General features: G+C 42.7%; 1 protein-coding gene across 3 annotated transcripts in view; it reads left to right on the top strand.

Annotated features, from left to right (window-relative positions):
- The window catches only part of NDC80 (NDC80, kinetochore complex component), a 29,008-nt gene extending 20,712 nt beyond the window's left edge, over positions 1-8,296 (top strand). For 2 of the 3 annotated variants that reach the window (XM_006030107.2, XM_006030108.2), the window contains exons 13-17: positions 827-916; positions 2,857-2,949; positions 5,073-5,203; positions 6,098-6,200; positions 6,593-8,296. In XM_006030107.2, coding sequence (XP_006030169.1) covers positions 827-916; positions 2,857-2,949; positions 5,073-5,203; positions 6,098-6,200; positions 6,593-6,718 — 543 coding nt within the window. In that variant the 3' untranslated portion in view covers positions 6,719-8,296. Of the gene's footprint in view, positions 1-826; positions 917-2,856; positions 2,950-5,072; positions 5,247-6,097; positions 6,201-6,592 lie in introns of those variants that run through there. The other variant, XM_025211677.1, reaches the window with a different exon arrangement.
- The last annotated feature ends 13,275 nt before the right edge of the window (positions 8,297-21,571 follow it).

Genomic DNA, 21,571 nt, shown 5'->3' with positions numbered 1-21,571 from the left:
TCTTCCTGGAAGACTGGCTTGCTTTTTCTTTCCTGATGTCCCTCCCTCTTTCTCAGATGGTTTGCACCAACTGTCCCCCACGGGTGTAATTCCCCCTGGGCACAGCTCGGGATTCTGCGAGGACAACCCTTGTGCCTGTTTACTTATCTTTCAGGGAGAGTGGGCTGATCATGGCTTATCCTGGTCCCAGTAAGCTCATGAGGGTCTGGCATGTAGGTCTTCTTTGGGAATCCCTCCCCTCTCTCCCCGCAGCATTTTATAATATTTCCTGCACCAGGGATGCCAAACGCCAAGCTATTCTTGGCGTCTTCTTTTTAAACTGCTCACTTCCCTCTGTGGACCAACTGGGGCCCATTTCCCGGAGTATGTGTCCTTGTGCTCCCGGGACTGCCAGCAGCTGTTTCACGCCCCCCAAGCACCTGAGATGCACTGCTCATCTGGGCCCGAACGGGTGAGTTCCTGGCCAGCATGGCCAGTCCTGTAGGAGCATAGCAGGGGCTGGGACCCTGTCCTTGCCACACATGGTAAGGTATATAATCTAAATAAAAAGCACAGGAGGGAATTTCCCTTCAAAGGGATTGGCAATGCAGACATCACTTCCAGTCTACTTTTTGCTATTAAAATGGCTTGTTTTAAAGTGTGTGTCATGTTGAACATGGTTTCAAATTTTCCAGTTTTTCAGAGGTTGGAGTTGTGGTATTATTTTAACTCTGCATAATAGGGATTATGTTTATGTCTAAGTTTGTAAAGAAATTCTGGAGGTTTGCTGGAATATGTTCTTGTTGTGGCGTTTCCTTTTTTTACGTGGTTTTGCATTATATTACAGGCTCCTCTTATGGAACTCATAAACCAGACTGAAGAAGAAATCAGACAAGCTACCCACCGGAAAATGGGTTTGGAAGATACTTTAGAACAGGTGCATCGTGTATACTTTTTACAGTGGTTCTCAACTTTTTTAGACTTGGGGGTACCCTTTGGAAAGTGCCAGCTCTTGGTTTTCACCTTTTTTTTGGTGAACTGAAAAATAAGAGTAGTTGTTCTGTTACTCTTATTAACTTGGACCACACCAGGGCACAATGTTTTTCATACTGTGGATTTCTATTTGAAATATGTGTTTATCATGAGTCCTTTTTGCACACCTAACAGTATTAACATTACACGGTACCCTTGAAAGGATCTTAAAGTACCCTAGCATGTTGTATCATTCTGCAGAATCATTGGCTTATGGCATCTTGAAATTTCAGCATTAAATTTAAACAGTCTACACTTAGTGACAGACTAATAAAAGCATTTTATGGGATCAGGGCTGTCCAGCTTCTGTGGGCTGTCAGTTGTTGGACAGCCTACAGGTGATGATGGATAACTTTTTTAATTTTTTTAAAGTAAAATGGGCTGTCCCACACTCCTCACTAGCGTAAAGTCACTGATTTGTTTAACATCTCTACATTTCGAAGCAGAATTAAGTCCAGGAAGGATTTGAAAGAGAACAATGGATTAGACTAGGAAAAGTATTGCAAGCTTGGGAGCAGTGTAGGAAAAAACTGCAGGTATATCTGGGTAAAACTGAGAAAAGGATCAATTGCCTTTTGACCTTTCTGAGAGAAACAACATATTGCTGAGTGTACTGTTACTACAGGTTCTTTAAGTTTATTTATTATTAGTTCTTTGTACATGAAAAGTTTTGATCTAATTTTTTTGCATACTAAACTATCCATTCCATTTCTAGTAAATAAATAGATAGTAAGAATATTCAGAGTTATTGTAGACATCTTGAATGCAGTTTGAAACATTTCAGTTGTCACTTTTTTTGAAAATATGGATTTGTGTAATTAATAAGACTTTTTAAGGTCTTGTTGGACTTCTTGGATAATCTGTGTGGGTAGGTAGCAAGTTTATTCTAATCTCATTTTCTTCAGGGACATTCTTATCTTCTCTGTTAGTGGAGATTATTTTTGCCTATGAAAACACAGTTAGAGATTTATGAGCTTTAAATTTCCTTGTATTAAATATGTAAAAATGTTCAGATTCTACATGGCAGTCGGGAATCTACGAATATCCAGACTGGTGCTATCTTCTGTAGCACCGAAACATTTTTTCTGTCTTTACTGTTGCAAAAACAAACTGGCTTCACTTATTTCACAATTGTTAATACAATATAACCTCATAAATCCAGAACTCTTAACAATCCAGCACATCAGGGAGTAGCAGAAGCTGGGGGAAGCCGGAAGCAGCAGAGGGGGAAGCAGCAGCTGGTCCTGGAGCAACAGGAGAGAAAGCTTGCACATGGTGGCTGCTGCCGCCATCCAGCACTGCACACCATTGCTCTGCATGCGACTGCTGCTCCGGGACTTGCTGCCACTACTCCCCCCAGCTCTGTGACCAACCACCACTCCGGTTTCAAAATCCAAATTTTCAGATTTCGGGCAAGTGCTCAGTCCCAAGCATGCCAGATTTATGAAGTTATACAGTGTGAGCAAATTGCAAAACATGCCAGTCTCAAAAAAGGAGCAGTGGGGGGCTTTAATGGATATTAAGAAAGGACTCTTCAGTCTCATCAGCTATCTGACTAAGAATGAGGCAGCAAATGCATGAAGCTTGTTAGGCACCTGTTTTGGTTAACAAAAGACTACTGTATATAACATTTAGCTTTGAGTTCAGTCAACTTGGGGTAAGGATAAATGTAGTGGCTTCAAAAGGGGGAGGAAAAGCTGCCACTTGAGCTCACAGCAGCTTTATGCTGTAGCTGTTGTGTGATCCTGTAGTGATGCAAGTAGGGTATGTTGCTCCACCTCAAACCTGCATATGAAGCAGTCTTGTTAGTTTTTGGAGGGTTTTGACTACATTTTATACTTCCAGGTGAACACGATGGTTGTGGAAAAGAAAAGCAGTGTAAAAGTATTGAAGGAAGAAGCACAAAAGCTGGATGACCTTTATCATCAAAAACTTATGGTAAGCATTATTTTTATAAAGCAAATATGTTAAAGATTTTTTGCACTGACAATCTACATTCTGGGTGACCTTTTGAGCTGTAGTACTGCTACACCCATAAGAAAACTAGGACATAATTGAGAGTAAGCACTCGAGAGCCTTGATCTAACATTCAGTAGGGCAGTTTGTTGCCAGCCTAAACCATTTTCAAGGGACCTAGGCCAAGCTGCAGAAGCATGGCTAAGCAGAAGACCCCCCAAGCTGTGACCACTAGCTTGGTCAGCAGAGTAGAGGAAGCCATCCATATGTTTAGCTAACACAGCAATGAGATGCAACTATACAAAGCACAAGGCCTGAAAGGAAACGTAAGGGAAGACCATATGTTAAAGAATCCAAATACGCTATATCATAGCTCAAAATAGTAGTAGTAGTGATTGCTGTGACCAAATGTATCGGATGTTATTTTGCTATAATATAGAGAGAGTTTTGCTGAAATCATTTGTAAAAACAAAACAGCCTTGTCAGAAAAGACAGTAAACTAAGGTAAAGAAGAAACAGGACAATGTTGAACAGCATTCCACAATTGGAAAGTTGAAAGGAAATAGAGAAACCCTGCCTTTTACTTTCCCAAGCACATTAATCCCAACTAGTTGATACCTTCCAAGTCCACAAGAGATCTGGTTCAGTCCAGTTCCAAAAGTTTCAGTGAAACAACAAACTTTAATAAAACTCATTTATTAGAATCGGCCATCTATAAATGAGGTGTAGACTAGGGGGAAATTTGGAGAATTTGGCAAATTCAAGACCTGCTGCTAGTCTGTGTTTTACACTCCTCCCACCTCTCGCGTCCCCGGCTGATATAGGTGAAGATCTGTTGTGGTGTCATGTGTAGCCAGACTTTGGGACAAATAGGGGTTTGGGAGTTTTGAAGTGAAAGCAAATAAAAGGTGAGGGTGTATAGACGTGTTCGTCTTTTTATCAGTAGCCAACCCACAAGGTTACCTATAATCTAGGTAACAAGCTCCAATTCCCATTTTCCATTATGCTTCAGTACCACTTTGTATATCACTTATGCATATGTTGACTATTATAGCATTACCAGTGGTGTTATGGTTCATGGTGGAGGGGCTTCATGGTTAAATTTCTCTTTCGAATAAGAGTGCCCCTTCCACTGGCTACTGACTTATCCTCCTAACATCATCTTTGCCGTTTGGGAGCCTATGGCATTCTGTAGCAAGCCTTCCTCTGTCTATTATTGTTCTGAGAACTACTTTGACACTGATAAGAAAAAAATGATTTTTCAAATAAGTTAGTGTTAACACTAGAAATGAGAGGTTCTGCATGACTTGCTAATTGGTGAACTGCTTAGGTTGCTGAAGGCTATTGAACTAGTCTGTTGGCACAAATGCATGTGAAACTTGGCTGCTGATATAAACTGTGCATATTCCATGCTATTCAGTAAAATACCCAGCAGCTGCAAGGCTGGTTATAATAAGACTTAATTCATATAGCCCTTCTATATACTCTATGCAACGTTAAAGAGATGTTATCAATTTCCACCAGCTTTTTTTTTTTTTTTTTTTTGAGCAAAGGTCTTCTAACGCTTCTAAACTTAAAAGATTATAAATCAGTTTGGTTAATTTTTGTGGGTTTGCCAGCACTATGCATCTTGCCAGTTTGAGTCTTCCTGAATACAGTTATTTGGTAACATCCCTTATTGGACCATCGACATTATGACCCTACTGAATATAGAAAGTCATTCTGTAGAAAAGTGAAAGACTTTTTAAAAATTAAATTTATGGTTTAAAAATTGGTAGAAATATTCCAATTATAAGAAGGGTAAATAAATTCCAAATAACTTAAATGGGTGATGGTAACAGACTTGGAACATCTGGCACGTTGAAAGGGAGATTTGCAGGAACGTAAGCTTAGAAAGGTGAAGTGCAGGTAATACTCAGTACTACAACAGAACCCTGCAAATGGTTTTTATTTTTTCTACCACACCAAATGCATTTTGGAATAACGAGTATGTATGATTTAATAATTTTCCTGTAAGTGTCAGTCATAAATTGAAAACATTGTTCAGTCTCTTAGGGCAATATTTCTGTTTTTCCTTCTAATCTCTCATCTGCTGTTTATTTCAGGAAGCTGAAGAAGAGGAGAAAAAATGTGCAAATGAGCTGGAATTGTTAGAGAAGCATAAACACTTACTTGAGAGTGGAGTCAATGAAGGTTTTAGTGAAGCCATGAATGAGCTTCATGATGTTCAGCGGCAGTAAGTCTAATGACTTCTTGATCTGGCTTTCAAGATTTATTGGGTAGGTCAGGGATTGGCAACACTTTCCAATGGGATAGGGCTGGAATGACCCTGCTCAGGTCAGAGGCAGGTGCACATTAATACCCAGCTGCTGTCACTTGGTGCATGGCACAGTGAAAGCCCCCTTCTGCTTAAACCAGTGCCAGCAGACTGGCAGAGCTCCCCCTCTGCTGGAGTCCCAGACAGCTGGCTGCAACACAGCACAGGGAGGAGCCCCTACTGCCGAAACCATGGTTCTGAGGGCCAGATTCAAAGGTTTTGAGCCATAGGTTGCTGACCCCTGGGATAGGTTGTGTGTTAAGTTCTAACACATCTAGCTTCTTATAAAATTTCTCAAATTGGACAGTGAACAGGTACCAAATTTTTTCTTTTTTTTTTGAGCTACACTTGATATCATTTCTGCAAACTTAAAGCTTTAGAGTGTTTTTCATTGATTGATAAATATTCTGTAAAACACTTACTGTTTGCTCTATAGACATGCTTATTCTATTTCCAAGCACTTTCAGAACATGTATCTGTTTCTAGTAGAGTAGGGAAGTCAAACTCCATTTGGCCCCTTGGCCTTATATTTGACACTGCTGTAGTAGAGTTTGAGGATCCAGCAGAGGCCCATTTGAGTTCCATACTACAAGTACAAAAAATCAGGAAGGTTATACTTTGATATAATTATCTTCATATCTCATTTTTCTAGTGATCCTTTATTCTTAATTGACCAGATTAATGGTCATTATTTTGCAAATGTATGTACTAAACAAGTTTCAATCCAATTTGAAATGAATTATACTATGAAAGCTTTCCAGTAAGCTTCCTATCCTTTAACCATAGCAAAGTGACTGTGCTGTTTAACTTTAGATACCAGGTTGTTATGCAGACAACAACAGAAGAGAGCAGAAAAGTGGGTGATAACTTGAACCGCCTCTTGGAAGTAATTACAACTCATTTAGTATCAGTGGAGGTATGTCATAATTGCTACTGTTTTACAATGAAATCCTTCTGCATATGACACTTTTTTTTTTTTTTAAAGATAGCTACATCTATATCAAATGCATATGTATTAGAATTTTTAAATACCGAACAGTACTTGTAGTCAGGCTAACCAGAACTTTGGGAGCTTTGATAAGAAGGTTGTTTAGTACAGATCAAAGACAACAGTTGAGTATGTAATAGTAATATCTTGTCAGGTTTGGTTTTCTACCTTCTAAATCTTCTGCAAGAACAAGGTGGTTTAAAACACTTCAGTGCTAGAAAGTGACATTCAAACATGTGCAACTGAAGATCCCTAAATTTAAGCAGAGGCCATGGTTACATTGCTGAAACTGTAACTAATTTACTGTAACTCCCTTCTAGAAATACCTTGGGGAACAGAAAGCAAAAGTTGATAGAGACTTTGAAGAATTCGCATCTGAAAATCTGTTGGCAAACTTGAGAGAGATCCTAGACAACTATAGGAAGAAGGCTGATGATGCTCTGTAATTCTCAAAAGGAGAAAAGTGAACTTTTTTGTGCAGTGGAGCTCTAGAGGCATCTATCTTTGAACATGAGCATTGCCTGTCAACTTCATTTTGTCATCTGTATCGGTGTTAATATTTTTAGGGACATTTTTAAACCTTAGTTTCTATTTTAGTTTTTAATCTATGCATAATTCTGTAAGCCATTAATAAAATTGTATGAAGTTTCAGTTCAGTCTTTGTCAATTTATGCTACTGTACAGGTGCCTGTGTAAAGACATGATCCTTGGAATTTACTTTTGATTTCTATGTAATAATGGATGATATTCAAGTCATTTTGTGTTTCTCTAGGAACAGTCAGTAGAAAGGAGATAACATGCACTTTGCAAAAAGACCCAAAATGCACCTGGAGGTGAGACAAGGAGCTCTAGTAGTAATATAGGGGGCACCACCAACTGGAAAATCTGCCACCTGAGAACTATAAACCTGCTTATGTTGATGAAATAGTAGTAATAATAAGCTTATTATTAGTAATAATGAATGAGAACTTTCTTTCCTCTTTTTAAAGTTTATTTTGCACATATATAACAGTATTTGTGTATAATCAAACTCTTTGTTAATAACATGTATCCTTCCCCCAAGCTCCAGAAAAAAAAAAAAAAAGTTGGGAGGGGGTGTCCTAGTAGTAACAATAGAATCAAATATGAACAGAAAGTGGGCTAGAGAAGAGGAGTGTGTACAAGACCTTTTTCAACATAGTTTAGATTTTTTTTCTGATACTTATCTATTTTTAGGGAACTTTAAAATCTGGATATCTCTAAATAGTTTAGAGAAACTGAGGTTAGTCATAGTAAAGTACAGCTAGAAGGAGTCAAGATGGCTGCTTTAAGTGCCTGTGCTTTCAAAAGAAATACTAATCTTGCTCCCCAAATATGTCTGCACCAGAGAGAGCTTATAGACAAAGCAATTTATCATCTCTGGTACCGTGAGCGGTTGTGCTGATTCAGCTAATGTTGGCTGTGCTACAATGAGAGAGAAGGGGAGAGAGTGCTTAAGAGGGCATCAACTGTCAGACTCAAAGGGTAAAGGTAAGCTTATCAGGGCTTCTGCTTAACAGCCAATGACTTGAGAGCTCTCTGTCTCCAGAAGCCCTGATAAGCCTACCTCCACTAAAAGACCTGAAATGTCCGTAAAGAAAAAAATGACTCGGTAAACAGGATTAAGTGGATTCTTCCCTCTTTGTTAGAACAGTGAACTATTATATTCTTAGATTCCTAAACTTCCATTTCACACTCCAGTAACTTCTATTGACTGTTATACCAAGGCTTTTTTGATAATCTGACAAATTCTTCTGTTCCCTCTTACAATGTCCTTTGATGCTCCTCTTCATTCTTGCCTTTTTTCAGGCTGTTTTGATTTTGAATTGTCACCTTCTTCTTGGTTGCCAAGCAAACTCTTACCTCAGAATGATTCTTCAGGCTAGTTTTCAATTACTTACATGACAGAGTACACTCATGTACACCTAGTTATACAGGGGCAATAAACAAATGCATAAATCTTGATATTACCTCTTTCCTTTTAAAATAAAAGTTGTCGTCTTTCATTGGTTCCTGGTATCAGTCCATCCATGCTTCCCTAACTTGCTTGTCTTTTATATGTTCTGCTTAAGTTGGGGCACAATCTGGAGTTGTTATGCTTCAGAGTATCCAACTGAGTGAGCAAAATTTAAATAAATCTCATTTCAGTGGGACTATGCGTACTGGAAGCAGTAGAAGAACTGTGGCAAAAATTACCTGTTCTTAAGTGTCATGTTAAAGGTATGGCTTGAGGGGGAAGGGGATCAGAGTGGTACCTGTGAAGGACTAATTTGTTACACCTGCCAAAAAAAATTGGCCCTGACCTAGGCTAAGCCACATGACCAATACTGGACCAGATTTTCAGTTGACTTAATAAAGAAAAGAAATCCTGATATAAGTAGTGTATGTATATTAAGGACAATGGGTGTGTATTTGATCTGGGAGTTGTTTAGTCACGAGTAAGCTACTCGTGAATAAATGTTCCCAGGCAGGTGTCTACACATGCAGGGTCTCGGGAGCAGAACTCCTGCTTATGGTAGCAATCTGCTTCTGTCCCCAGTAGTCCATCAACTTCCTGCAGCATTCAGGGGCTGGCAGGGAGCATGGGCCCAGGAGATGGCTGACTCCTGACAGAGCCTGAGACCTTGCTCCCTGCCCCTGGGGAGCTGCCTGATGCTGGGACGGGGAAAATGTTTCCTTGCCCAGGTAGCAGGGTGTTCCTGGCCCTGATGACTCAACTAGGGGCAGAGGACTTGGAAAGAGCTGCAGAGTTGGAGCAGGTCCCACCCCCTGCCCCACCCAGTGCTCTGGGGGAGGATGGAAAAACTGCATAAAAGGCAGCATTGTTTGAACTACCCTGATTTCTGCCTTGGTGTCAGTTGAGTGAGGGTGCACCTTAACATACACACAGGGTCACCCACCCATGTCACGAGTTTTGCCTGTCAGCAGCTAGAGGTGCAGGGCCCCAGAACCCCCCTGCACCCATCTCCTTGACAGCTGGCAGGCTTTGTGGCTGCAGCAGGGCCTAGCAGGCCTGCAGTTTTCACCCCCCTGTTCCCTAAGACAGACAGTCCCACAAGCACCCATGTCATAAGTTTTGCCTGTCAGCAGGCAGAGGTGCAGGGCCCCAGAACACAGAAGCTCCTGCACCTACTTGAAACTTGGCAGGCAGCTTCATGCCCTCAGAAGGAGCTACTATTCCTGCAAGTTTGTTCCAAATCAGGCCAGAAATGAAGTTATAGACTGTTTCGCGCTTCCCCATTATAGCCAATGGGCGAAATGGTTTTGACGAAACAGAACAGCGGTTTCAAACCGAAACAAAATTTGAAACCAAACACTTCCATCGAAACGCAAATCAAAACGGAACGGTGCCATTTCGCACAGCCCTACTGATTACTACCCTTGGAGCCTGACTATCCAGCCAATTTTCTGTCCTCTGTATAGTCCATTAAACCAAACTTGTACTTCCTTAGCTTGCTTGAGAGAGTGTTGTGGGAGATCATATCAAAAACATTGCTAAAGTCACAAGATATATCACAGCCATAGTTCTCCCTATATTCACAGAGCCAATCATCTCATAGAAGGAAATCGGGTTGGTCAGGCATCACTTGCCTTTGGTGAATCCCTGCTGGCTGTTCCTAATCACCATCTTCTCCAGGTGCTTAGAATTGGATTCCTTGAGGACCTGCCCCATGATTTTTCCAGAGACTGAGGTGAAGCTTACCAGTCTGTAGTTACTCAGATGCTCTTTCTTCCCTTTCTTAAAAATAGGTACTATATTTCCATCTTTCAATCATCCAAAATCCTTCCTATTCACCAGGAGTTTTCAAAGATAATGGCCAGCAGTTCTGCAATCGCATTAGCCAACTCCCTCAGCACCCTCAGGTGCATTTCATCTGGCCCCATGGACTTGTCCAGCTTTTCTAAAATATCCCTAACCTGTTCTTTTGCCACTGTTAGCTGATCAGCTCCTCTCTAAACTGTTCTGCTAGCTGCAATAGTCTGGTAGCTGACCTTGGTAGTGAAGACTGAGGTGAAAAGGCATTGAGTACATCAGCCTTTTCCTTATCATCTGTCACTAGGTTGCTTCCCCCATTCAGTAAGGGACCCCCACATGCCCTGATCTTCCTCTTGTTGTTAACATACCTGTACAAATCCTTCATGTTACCCTTCATAGCCCTTGCTAGCTGCAACTCCAGTTGCACTTTGGCCTTCCTGACTTCATCCTTGCATACCCAAGCAATACTCATGTTTCTCCCTAATCATTTGTCCAAGTTTCATCTTGTAAGACTGTTTTTTGTGTTGTAGCTCATTGATAAGTTCCCTGCTAAGCCAAGCTGGTCTTCTGCCATTCTTGCTATTCTTCCTGCACATCAGGAAGGTTCATTTATGCACCCTCAGTAAGGTTTCTTTAAAGTACAACTCTCCTGGACTTCTTTCCCCATCAAACTAGCCTCCCAGGAGATCCTGCCTATCAGTTTCCTGAGGGAGTCAAAATCTGCTTTTCTGAAGTCCAGGGTCCTTACTCTGCTGTCCATGTTGCCAACCACCTTTATGTTCCTCACCAATTCTACCCTGTTTGTGAGCAGCAGGTCAAAAAGAGCATAGCCTCTAGTTGGCCTCTCCAACACTTGTACCAGAAAGTTGTCCGTAACACACTTCAAGAATGTCCTGAATTTCCACTGCTGTATTGCCCTTTCAGTGTAAAATGTTAAGTTGATTGAAGAGAAGCAAGATTTGTTTGGTAATATTTTGTATTAATATATTTGTGTGTGTCTAGTTGGGAGAGATGTTAGACAAGGTTTTAGGCACCAATGCCTTTCCTGGGTGTAGAAAGAAGCAGATACAGCCTAAGTTAAATTGCAGGTAAAACAAAGGATTTTGTTTAACTCCATTTTGTAAATGAAAATAATCACTTAGGGTGCAGATAGGCATAACACTTGAACCTTTCCAAGAATGTCCCTGATTGCAAACTGGTTCACAACTGTCCCGAGTCAGAGATATCTGCATGTACACCAAAGGTTCTAAGAACCAGCACCACATTTTAGGCATTGTGTTGCTCTTAAAATGCCATTATAGGGTGGTAGTGAGTACTCAGTCCACTGCATTCAGTAAGGACCCAGTCTGAATCCTAATATCTACATGGTGATACTCTGACTTGGAGTGCCTAGCTGTGTTGGTAGGGTAGGGTAGGGTGGGGTGGGGTGGGCTGCCTGGACCCTTGCTTCAGGTTTTCTGTGAGCTGGGTGTTCTGGAACTGCCAAGGCTTTTGTGGGCTTTTAAGAGCACTTGCTCACAAGTCACAAGTTACTTAAGTTCCTGGAAATTGACTAGGAGTTTGGTGCATCCTAGGATGATTTGGGTAGAGGCTCCAAGGGCCTACCCAAGGTCTCCATTGGAAGGGAACTGACCAGAACTTTAAATGTCACAAGCAGCTCTGTTCTGAGCCCCCAGCACTCAAAAGCAGGAGTCCAGGCAGCACTCTCCACTGACCACCTCTCACCCCAAATAAGCTTGGGATGCACAAAAACCTAGTCAACTGCCATCATCAGAAGGAAATTGACTAGCTCTGAAAAAGCTGTGGAGAGCTGCCTCAGGGCCCCTAACCACGGAAAATGAAGTCAAGTGCAGGAAACAGAGGATGGGGCACCGAAGTTATGGCTGCATGCAAAAGCAGCCAGTGGTTGGGTGGGAGTTGGGGTGCAAGGGTGGGAGCAGTGTAATGTGGGATGTCTGCAGGACCAATCAGGCACTAATCACAGAAAGCCTGCATATAACACTCAGCCACTTTTACGGTCTCCCATGGCTTTGCATCAGGTTCTGCTGGCTTTAATTCATTCAGACCCATCAAAAACCTCTCGGTTTCCTTTAACTCATCCCTTAGCTTGTTCCCTTCCTTATCCAAATAATCTTTATTAACTGGGGGGGGGGGGGGGATCGGGGGGGGGGGGGGTGTAGGCCGAGGCAAGACAACTATTCAGAAGCTCTGCCTTCTTTGCATCTTCTGTTAAGAGCACGCCCTGGCTATTCAACAGTGGACCTTTAGTTTTCTTAGGTCTTTCTTTCTGGGCAACTTATTTATAGAACATATTCATAGATTCATAAACGCTTGGGTCAGAAGGGACCTTAGCAGATCATTGAGTCTGACCCCCTGCCCTGGGCAAGAAAGAGCTCGGGGTCAAACTTCTTCTTGTCTTTAACTTCCCCTACCAAATGAAACTCTCTTTTTTTTTTTTTTTTTCTTTTCACTGTTGCCTTTCTGACTTTGCCCCTGCAAGTTTTCGCTATTTCTTGGGATGCTTCTTTGGTGACTTGCCCATTTTTCCATTGCCTGCATGCTTTCCTTCTGTGTTTGAAGTATCCTAAAATATCCAGTCACATCAGTTTCTTGCAATTCCTAATATAATATAGCTTAGAAGAAAGGTTGGTCTATAAAGGGGCCTAAGGAAAATGCTGGAGAAGACCCAGAACAGGCTGAGTAGGGTTAAACAGACTGGAATGAGTTACCAGAGAACTGATAACAAATCCAAAGGATGTTGCAATGGGTAAGCCAGCTGTTAAGAAGCCATAGGAGGCCATATGTAAAGGGACACAAATGAGGTTCAATTATAAAAAAAAGTAGTACACTCCTTGTAATGGGTTCCAAAGGTGGGTCCTGTTAAAAACACTTAAGACTGCCTCTGCCTTGAAAAGCATCATCACTAAGCAGAGAGTCTATTGTTGAAGTTATGAGCAACAATAAAAATGAAACCAATGATGCTAAGGTGAAGGTGGCTTTAAATGATCTGAAAAAGATTGGATAGCCTGGTGACTTGTACCTTGTTGGGCAAAATCTTGGGAAATGTGTTCAATTCCAATGCAACAGCCATTTGATTTATTTTAATGAGGGATAACTATATTTGGCAAACATATGTAATCATGAATATCCTTAACTTTTTCTTTTTAATTTATGGAACATTTTATGCCAGAGAGAACTTTAAGCAAATAGTTTACAGATTCCAAAACCGTGTTTCACTTTTCTTAGTGATTTTTGTCAAACCACATGTATTTTGATAATTTAAAATGTCAAATCATGCACACATGAATAATTTCATTGACCGGTGTAGTCACATTAGATTTGCGTATGTAAATTTCAGCACAGTAACATTGATTGTAATTAGTATGATTCTATTGGCTGTTTTGTTACTTTAACATTTTAGCAAGGGAGGAGACAGATTAATGATCAATGAGACTACTCCTGTGCTACATTGAAAGCTTTGTTGGGATACACCTAACCACTAACTTATTTACAACAATAATTACAATACTCATGTAGTCTTGGAGTTGAAAGAAGTCAGGAGAGCTGGCCAGGCATTGCCACTTCACGATGGTCAAAGTTGTTCAGTGGAGTCTCAAGTGATCCGACCCCTTGTGGCTATACAACTTCCTTTTTATACTTCTAACTATATGTTGTTAGTCACATATGCCATTCCATATTTGATTAACCTAACTGCATCCAATTACCACCTGAAAAATGCTAACCCTGCCTGGTGACCCAGTGTTGCAAAACGCCGAACCTGCCCAACAACCCAATGCTTGCTCAACTCAGTCACGTGTACTTGTGCCCTCATGGCATGACTCTGGCCAAGCAAGGCTTGCCAGGCCTACAATCCAGTCCTTGACAGCCAGTCAACTTGAATCAAGCTGTCATTCTTTTTTGTTATAGCATGGGTCTGGTATTAGTGAAGCCTCTACCTCCCTTCAATGCCTGAAGGATTGCAGCGGAGTGTGAAAGAAGTTGGCAGCACTTCTTTCCGACCCAGGCTTGCCCAAAACATGCTAGGCTTTTCTCAAAAATACCTCCATCATTACCTGCCTGGCCATAAGCGTGTGTGTGTGCGCGTGTGTGCGCGCGTCACAGCATTGCAATCATAGCAATTGCCAGTAAGGTTTGAGCCAACAAAACTATCACAACTGGATTCAGCATCAGATTAAATACACCAGTGGCAGTGGGAGACCATCCAAGAAATTCTCCCACCGCCTGTGCTTTATGGCCTTGATAGGATTTTGTAATATGATTTTAATTTTACCATTATCAGCTTGTAATTGCATTTTAGCTTCTTCTACTCCTTCTAATAATTTTATAAAGGCTGCAAATTTTGTTCATCAAGCAATTCTTGTAGGGCTGCTGTAATAGGTCCTAATTAAATAGGTTCCTCCTTGGTATACAGCTGGGAGTCAACTATTATTTGCAGTATGTGAATAGGAGAGGATTTCCAATCAGTGCCTTCGCATGTTTGCAGTTATGTGACATTGTCCCAATACATTACCACAGAATGGTTAAGGGTCACATTTGTTCTATCATTTAGATTCACCCACCTACAGTCTCCGACTACATATGCCACAGACCCTGCTATAGTATACACCTTGCTTTTGCCATTATAGTATCTCCCTTCTATGCTCCAGTCTGAATCTTTTAATTGCACGTATGCTTGCAGACACTCAGCTCCCAGTTTCATAGTTTTTAGGGTCAGAAGGGACCTGAACAGATCATAGAGTCCAACCCCAACCTGGGCAGAAAAGAGTGCTGGGATCATAATACCCCAGCCAGATATCTATCCAACCTCCTCTTGAAGACCTCCAAGGTAGGGGACAGCACCACCTCCCCTGGAAGCCCATTCCAGAGCCTGGCAGCCCTAACTGTAAAGTAATGCCTCCTGATATCAAGCCTGAACCTGCTCTCAATCAATTTGTGGCTGTTATTCCTTGTTATCCCAGGTGGTGCCCGGGGGAACAGAGCCTCACCTATTTTCCGCTGGTCCCCCCTGGTGAGTTTATAGATGGACACCAGATCCCCTCTCAGTCTTCTCTTGTGGAAGCTGAATAGATTCAGGCCCTTCAGCCTCTTTGTAAGGCCTGGCCTGCTGCCCCCTGACCATACAAGTGGCTCTCCTCTGGACCCTTTCAAGGTTAGCCACATCCCTCTTGAAGTGTGGCACCCACAACTGGATGCAGTACTCCAACTGTGGCCTAACCAGCATGCCCACTTCTCCCCACATCTTTGTGTCATCAGCAAATTTAAACAGCGTGCTTTCCATGCTCACCTCCAAATCGCTGATAAAGATGTTGAATAGCACAGGCCTGAGGACCGAGTCCTAGGGAACTCCACTGTCCACATCCCTCCAGGTCAAAAATAACCACCACTCTGCATGCGACCATCGAGCCAAGTTGTCACCCATCTGACTGTGTAGGCATCAATGCCACAGTCGCCTAGTTTTTTATGAGAATGGGGTGAGAAACAGGTGTCAAAGGCCTTCTTGAAGTCCAGGTAGTTAACATCCACCTCAATGCCTGCATCCAAGGACTTTGCAACCTGGTCATAAAAGGAAACAAGATTAGTCAGAGAGGACCTGCCCGTGTTGGTTGCCCCTGAGCATTACCTCACATGCTGGGCCCCCGCAGATGTGTTCCTTGATAATTTTCTCAAAGGTTTTCCCAAGGACCGAGGTGCGACTAACTGGCCTAGTTACCCGGGTCCTCCTTTCTCCCCTTCTTGTAAATGAGGACCACATTGGCCCTTTTCCAGTCCTCTGGGACCTGGCCAGAGCACCACAAGCTCTCATACAGCCATGCCAGGGGCCCTGCTATGACCTCCACCAATTCCTCCAGTACCTTCGGATGAAGAGCATCTGGACCTGCCGATTTATACATGTCCAGCCCCTCCAAGAGTTCCCTAACTAGATCATCCCTGACCCTAGGCATGGTGTCATGTTCTCTGAGCCTGTTCATAATCCTAGTGGGGGATTTGTCCCGGTCCCTGCTCAGAAATATGGAGGCAAAGAACTCATTGAAGAGATCAGCTTTTTCCTTTGCTGCAATCACCAGATTGCCAAGCCTGTCCTGTAGGGGCCCCACGTTACCTGTTGCCTTCTTCTTACTCCGTATGTATTTGAAAAAGGACTTTTTGTTATCCTTAATTCTGGTAGCAAGCCCTAGTTCCATCTCTGCCTTGGCCTTCCTAACCGCCTCCCTGCAATCACAAGCAACAGAGGTGTAATCCTCCTTGGTGATAGCCCCTTGCTTCTACTGATTGTATGCCACCTTTTTTGCCCTCAGGCCCTCCTGGATGCCTTTACTGAGCCAAGGAGACTGTTTAGCACTCTTGCCCCTTTGGTTCACATTTGGACTGACCCCTCTGAGCTTGGAGGATCGTCTCCTTAAGGAACAACCACCCGTCCTGGACTCCCACCTCACTGAGGCTCCGAGTCCCCAGTGTCTCTCTTACTAATCTCTTTAGCTCATTGAAGTCAGCCCTCCTGAAGTCAAGGACTTTTGCCTTACTGCTTGCTTTCACCATCCTGTGCTGGATAGTAAATCCCAGCAGATGATGTTCACTAACGCCTATGTAGTCGAGCACCCGCAGATCCCTCACCAGGTCATCAACTGTGGCAAGGACCAAGTCCAGCAAGGCATTTCCTCTAGTGGGATTATGTACTTCCTGGGTTAGGTGGAGGTCCTGTATGCAGGCTAAAAACCTACATGAGTGTTCAGACCTGACTGACTGCTCCTCCCAGCAGATGTCTGGGTATTTTAGGTCACCCATGACAACCACATCCCTTGTCCTTACAGGCCTCATGCCCCTGGTGAGGCAGTCTGTAGTAGATGCCCACTATCAAGCCCTTTCCCCACAACCCCCCTGCATTCTAACCCAGAGCACCTCAGTTTGCCCTTCTTCTGAACCCACCCTGACCATCGAGGACATGTACTGCTCTTTAACATAGAGCACTACACCTTTCCCCTTTTCTCCCTACTCTATCTCATCTATACAACCTCTTGCCCTCAATGTCTACTGGCTAGTCTTGGGTAGAATCCCACCAGGTTTCTGTAAACCCAACCAGGTCTGGCTTTTTGCTAGCTAGCAGGAGGGTGAGTTCCTCCTGCTTATTCCCTATACTTCTAGCATTTGTGTAGAGGCAATTGAGACCTCCTATGGGTGTTTGTGCTGCCCTCTTGTTCCCAAGCTTGCCCAGGCCCTTGTCACTTTACCTGAGTTGTTCCTGATTGCATCACCTGGCTTGATGTCGATGTGTCCTCCTCTACCTCTGCATCCCCATCCCCCGATGAACCTAGTTTAAAGCTTGCCATACGAGATCAGCCAAACTGGAAGAGAAAACATGCTTACCTTTTGGGGAGAGTTGTAGCCCATCCCACCCTAGCATGTCTCCTGCACATAAGTGCGGGTCATGGTCAAAGAACCCGAAGCCCGCCCAGTAACACCAGTTCTGAAGCCGCCGGCAGACCTCTCCAATGCAGGCCTTGTGGCACCATCCGTGTCTGCTAACTGAATGAACAGATGAGAAAAATTGACAATACTTGAAGTTAATGAACATTCCATCCTTTGTAACCCATTGATACACTGGGACCCATTTTATTGTTCACCTATTCCCAATAGGAACTTCAGGGGACTCAGTCTGATGTATACTTTTCAGTGTCCCATTCCCTATTCTTAAAAGGCTTACTCTGAGCCCTCGCCCTTCGTGTTCTATAGTTCCATTTATCATCATCCACCACAATGCCCATTTTTCCTGCCATTTCTTATATTCTTTCTGCAAAATTCCCATCCATTCTGCCCCTGCTTTTTTTATTATTACATCTCCAATCAATTTCATTTGAACTGATCTAATAAAGCCTGTGCTCGGGTGCATGCTGCTGCTACTGATGCTTCTTCTGTTATATTAATGGTGGTGTTAATTGTTTTCCTGACTCTGTCAGTAGCTCTCCCTAACCCTTTTATTCCTGTTTTTGCTAAATCAATAAATGTGTTGGCATGCAGTATGGAATCTGATAAGTTTTCTCATTGCCACAGCAACCCCATGAATCTATTAGCTAAAACGTCTATGTTCATGCTATTAACAGCGGCTCCAGCAGTCCCTGCTCCCCCTAATAACCTCCCTAAGTCTCACTTCCTTCTATTCCTCACCTGACTATTATGTTCTTTCCTGCTAATTGGGCATAATTTTGCATAACTAATGCTAACTATTTTCTAAGTCTATCATTACTATCATACATATATTTCCTATGTGAATCATTAACATTGCTAATGTTAAAACTATTTAAATTCACATACAGATGCAACACTACAAAAGAACAGCTCATTACATTTTGTCTCATACTACTAGGATTACCAAAACTGAGCCCTTCAAAGATGGAGGGCTGAGCCATAAAGAGGGGTGGAATCTCCATCCTTGGAGGCTTTTATAGCCTGGCTTGACTAAGCCCTAGCTGTAATGATCTAGTGGGGATGGGGGTTTGAGCACAGGTTTAAACTAGATGATCTCCTGAGGCCCCTTCCAACCCTAATTTTCTATGAGTCTATTATTAAGATTTTTAGGAAAAACAGTTATTGAATGTTCTATAGCCTATATATAGCTAATTGGGTGCTTCTACACATGCTATTAATGTGAGCATTCTGGTGCATATTGTAACCTGGGTTTATTGCCCCTGGGTGCCATGTTTACATGTGCACCCAGGACCACAGCATGTTGAGTCGGAGCAGCTGGGGTACCGCAGAGGTCAGCCTACCATCCTGGGGCTTCTCCAACACAGATCAGTGTGCTGTGGAGGAACTAGATGGGGCACGAGACTGCTACACTGTGGGGCTAGCCAGCAGGCAGCCCTCACTCTGAAGCATCCTCATGCCCCAGCCAGCCTTGTCAGCATCCGCTCATGCATTGCACTGGTGTTATTTACTCTGCTGCAGAAGAGTACTTGTATATACAAGTATTATCCTGTGGTGGAATAAATTCGTTTACTCCAGTCTAATAGCGTCACATGTGTAGATGCTGATGTTTAGACACACCCACTGAGTCTTTTACCACACATTGCTACAACCCTGTCATATTAGCAACCACACATGATTTGTTTTCTTGGGTAAAGTTTAGCATACTGGCATTTGCTCCAAATGTTCCTGACAGTGGTGTTGGGTTCCACTTCCAGTATCTCATTTGGTTCCTGCAGGAGGTGAAATTAAAGTAAAATATTTTATTGGCATAAACCCAACTACTTTGGGTGGTACTAATGATGGGCATGTACCTTGTTGCTATGGTTGCGACCGTGGTCAGACTTGCTACCGTTAGTGTATTGTTAGGTTCAATAGCTTCAACCTTATAGTTACCAGCTTTGGCTTAATTCTGAAAAACAAAACAACCAAAGCTCATCATTTCATGTTACTGCCTCTTCCATGTCTGGGAGAAGTGGAAATATTTTTGCACTGATCATTTATTTTGTTGAATTTCTAACTGGGATATATTGTGGCTGTCCTTATTAACAATTCAGACAGATCCTGCCCATAAAGCATTTAATGAATGATTCTTCTCTTTGATTGATCAGTACAGCATTTGGTCCCCTACCTCCCACACTTGGTGGTGCAATAAAGGTCCCATCCTCTGATCCATTCTCTTAATATTGGTTTTCAACACTGTAGCCACTTGCCTGTTAACTACTGCTAGAGACTTCACTAAATTTAGGATGCATTCATCTGTTAAAATTCCAGGTTGCATCTCATCATGGGGACGCTCTATCTACCAATGCTTGGGAAGCCTCATTTCTCTTCCTGCCATTGCTTGGTAGGGGTAATGCTGGGGTTCCTCTAATCACCATCAATATTAGAGGTAGCTTGCTGTCCCAATCTTTACCCTACTGGTTAACTACTTTATGTAGGGCAATCTTTATGGTGCGGTTTGATCATTCTACTTGCCTGGAACTCGGGATGGCCAGCGATATGCAGCCTCTGTTTTATAACTAGCACCTAGCATGCCTCCTTGGTTACATCTGCCATCAAATGGGGGGGCTTGATCTGAATCAGTTTCCTGAGCGGTTCCCCCAAGCAAGAAAACTTGCTCCACCAAAACTCTGGCAGTGGTTTTAGCAGTGTCATTCTTGGTTGGGATTGCCTCAACCCACACTATCTACTGTTATTAAACAATATTAATTTTCTTTCAAAGTCTGATGTAAGGAACAAATATAGTCAATTTGATTCAACACCATGGCCCCCAAATCCACTGGTGCCCCAGGAGCCCTTTTCTAACTTGCGGCCAGAGTTATTTTCTGTGCATCTTAGGCAATTCTTTACAAACTACTAAATGTCTTTCCTCCTTTCTGGCCACCACTCTGCTACTTGCTGCTTACTCAATTTCTTTTCTGTTTGCAGATGCCCAAAATTATGCACTAAAGCAGTGATTTTCAACCTTTTTTCATTTGCAGACCCCTAAAAATTTTCAAATGGAGGTGCAGACCCCTTTGAAAATATGGAATGGAGGTGCAGACCCCTATAAATTGTAAGTGTGGGTATTCACATACTTTTGATTGATCATAGTCATCTTTCGCAGACCCCATAAATATAGTCTGGGGTTCACAGACTACAAGTTGAAAATCATTGAGCTAGAGCAATTAGCTCATCCTGCACTACCCCTGGCACCATTCACACTTCAGGCTAAAAGATTTGGCCAGAAAAGAAGCCAGCCTCCAATGTGGATGGTCCTGGGAGTAGTGTGGGATGAGTCGATTGCTCTAGTGCATGATTTTGGGTATCCAGGGACAGAAAACACATTGAGTAAACTACACGTAGCAGGGTGGTGGCCAGAAATGAGTAAAGACTCAAGAAGCAGAGGGGGAAGTAGTCCAGCTTGCCATGGGCGACCGATGCCTCCTAAGTCTAGGGGGGCACCCGCAGCCGCTGGCAGCAGGGACGGAGCTCATGAGTGTCATATTGAATGAAATAGTTTGAATGTTTGTAAAGGTTGCCCATTAGCCAGTTTCAGGAAGAAGATAGGATTTATCTCCTTATCTAGCTCATTGTTTCGGAGCTACGTGCGAAATGTCTTGACTTCACTTAAAACCTTAATTTAAATTGTATCTTTAGAAGTTTTTTACAAAGAAAGCAAATATCCTAAATTCCGAGACATCAAAGCCTAAGGCCTTTTAACCAAATTGCTAAGAAAGAGTATTTACAGTGATATGGAAGTCTCCCCAAGAATAATTTAAAAATGCTCAACAAAGGTAATTTCTGTTGAGTAAGATCCGAGCCCAAATTTGGGAGGTATGATAAGTTGAGTAGGAGGAGCCCAATGACGGCAGCTCACTCAATAAAAACCTGTAACTTACTGTCCCAATTTGGAGGTGACTTCACTTGCAGAACAATGAAGGAAGAATCGCAAGTGTAAGGTCGGATTAGATTGATCACCTAATCCAACCTCTCTGTGAACACGAATCTCTTAGTTCACGCTGAAGCCGCGGAGCGCCCGAAAGGGACTGAAGGAAGGGGA

Source organism: Alligator sinensis, unplaced genomic scaffold (genome assembly GCF_000455745.1).
Source record: "Alligator sinensis unplaced genomic scaffold, ASM45574v1 scaffold318_1, whole genome shotgun sequence".
Classification (NCBI taxonomy): Eukaryota; Metazoa; Chordata; order Crocodylia; family Alligatoridae; genus Alligator; species Alligator sinensis.
This window is presented reverse-complemented; position numbering and strand designations above follow the sequence as displayed.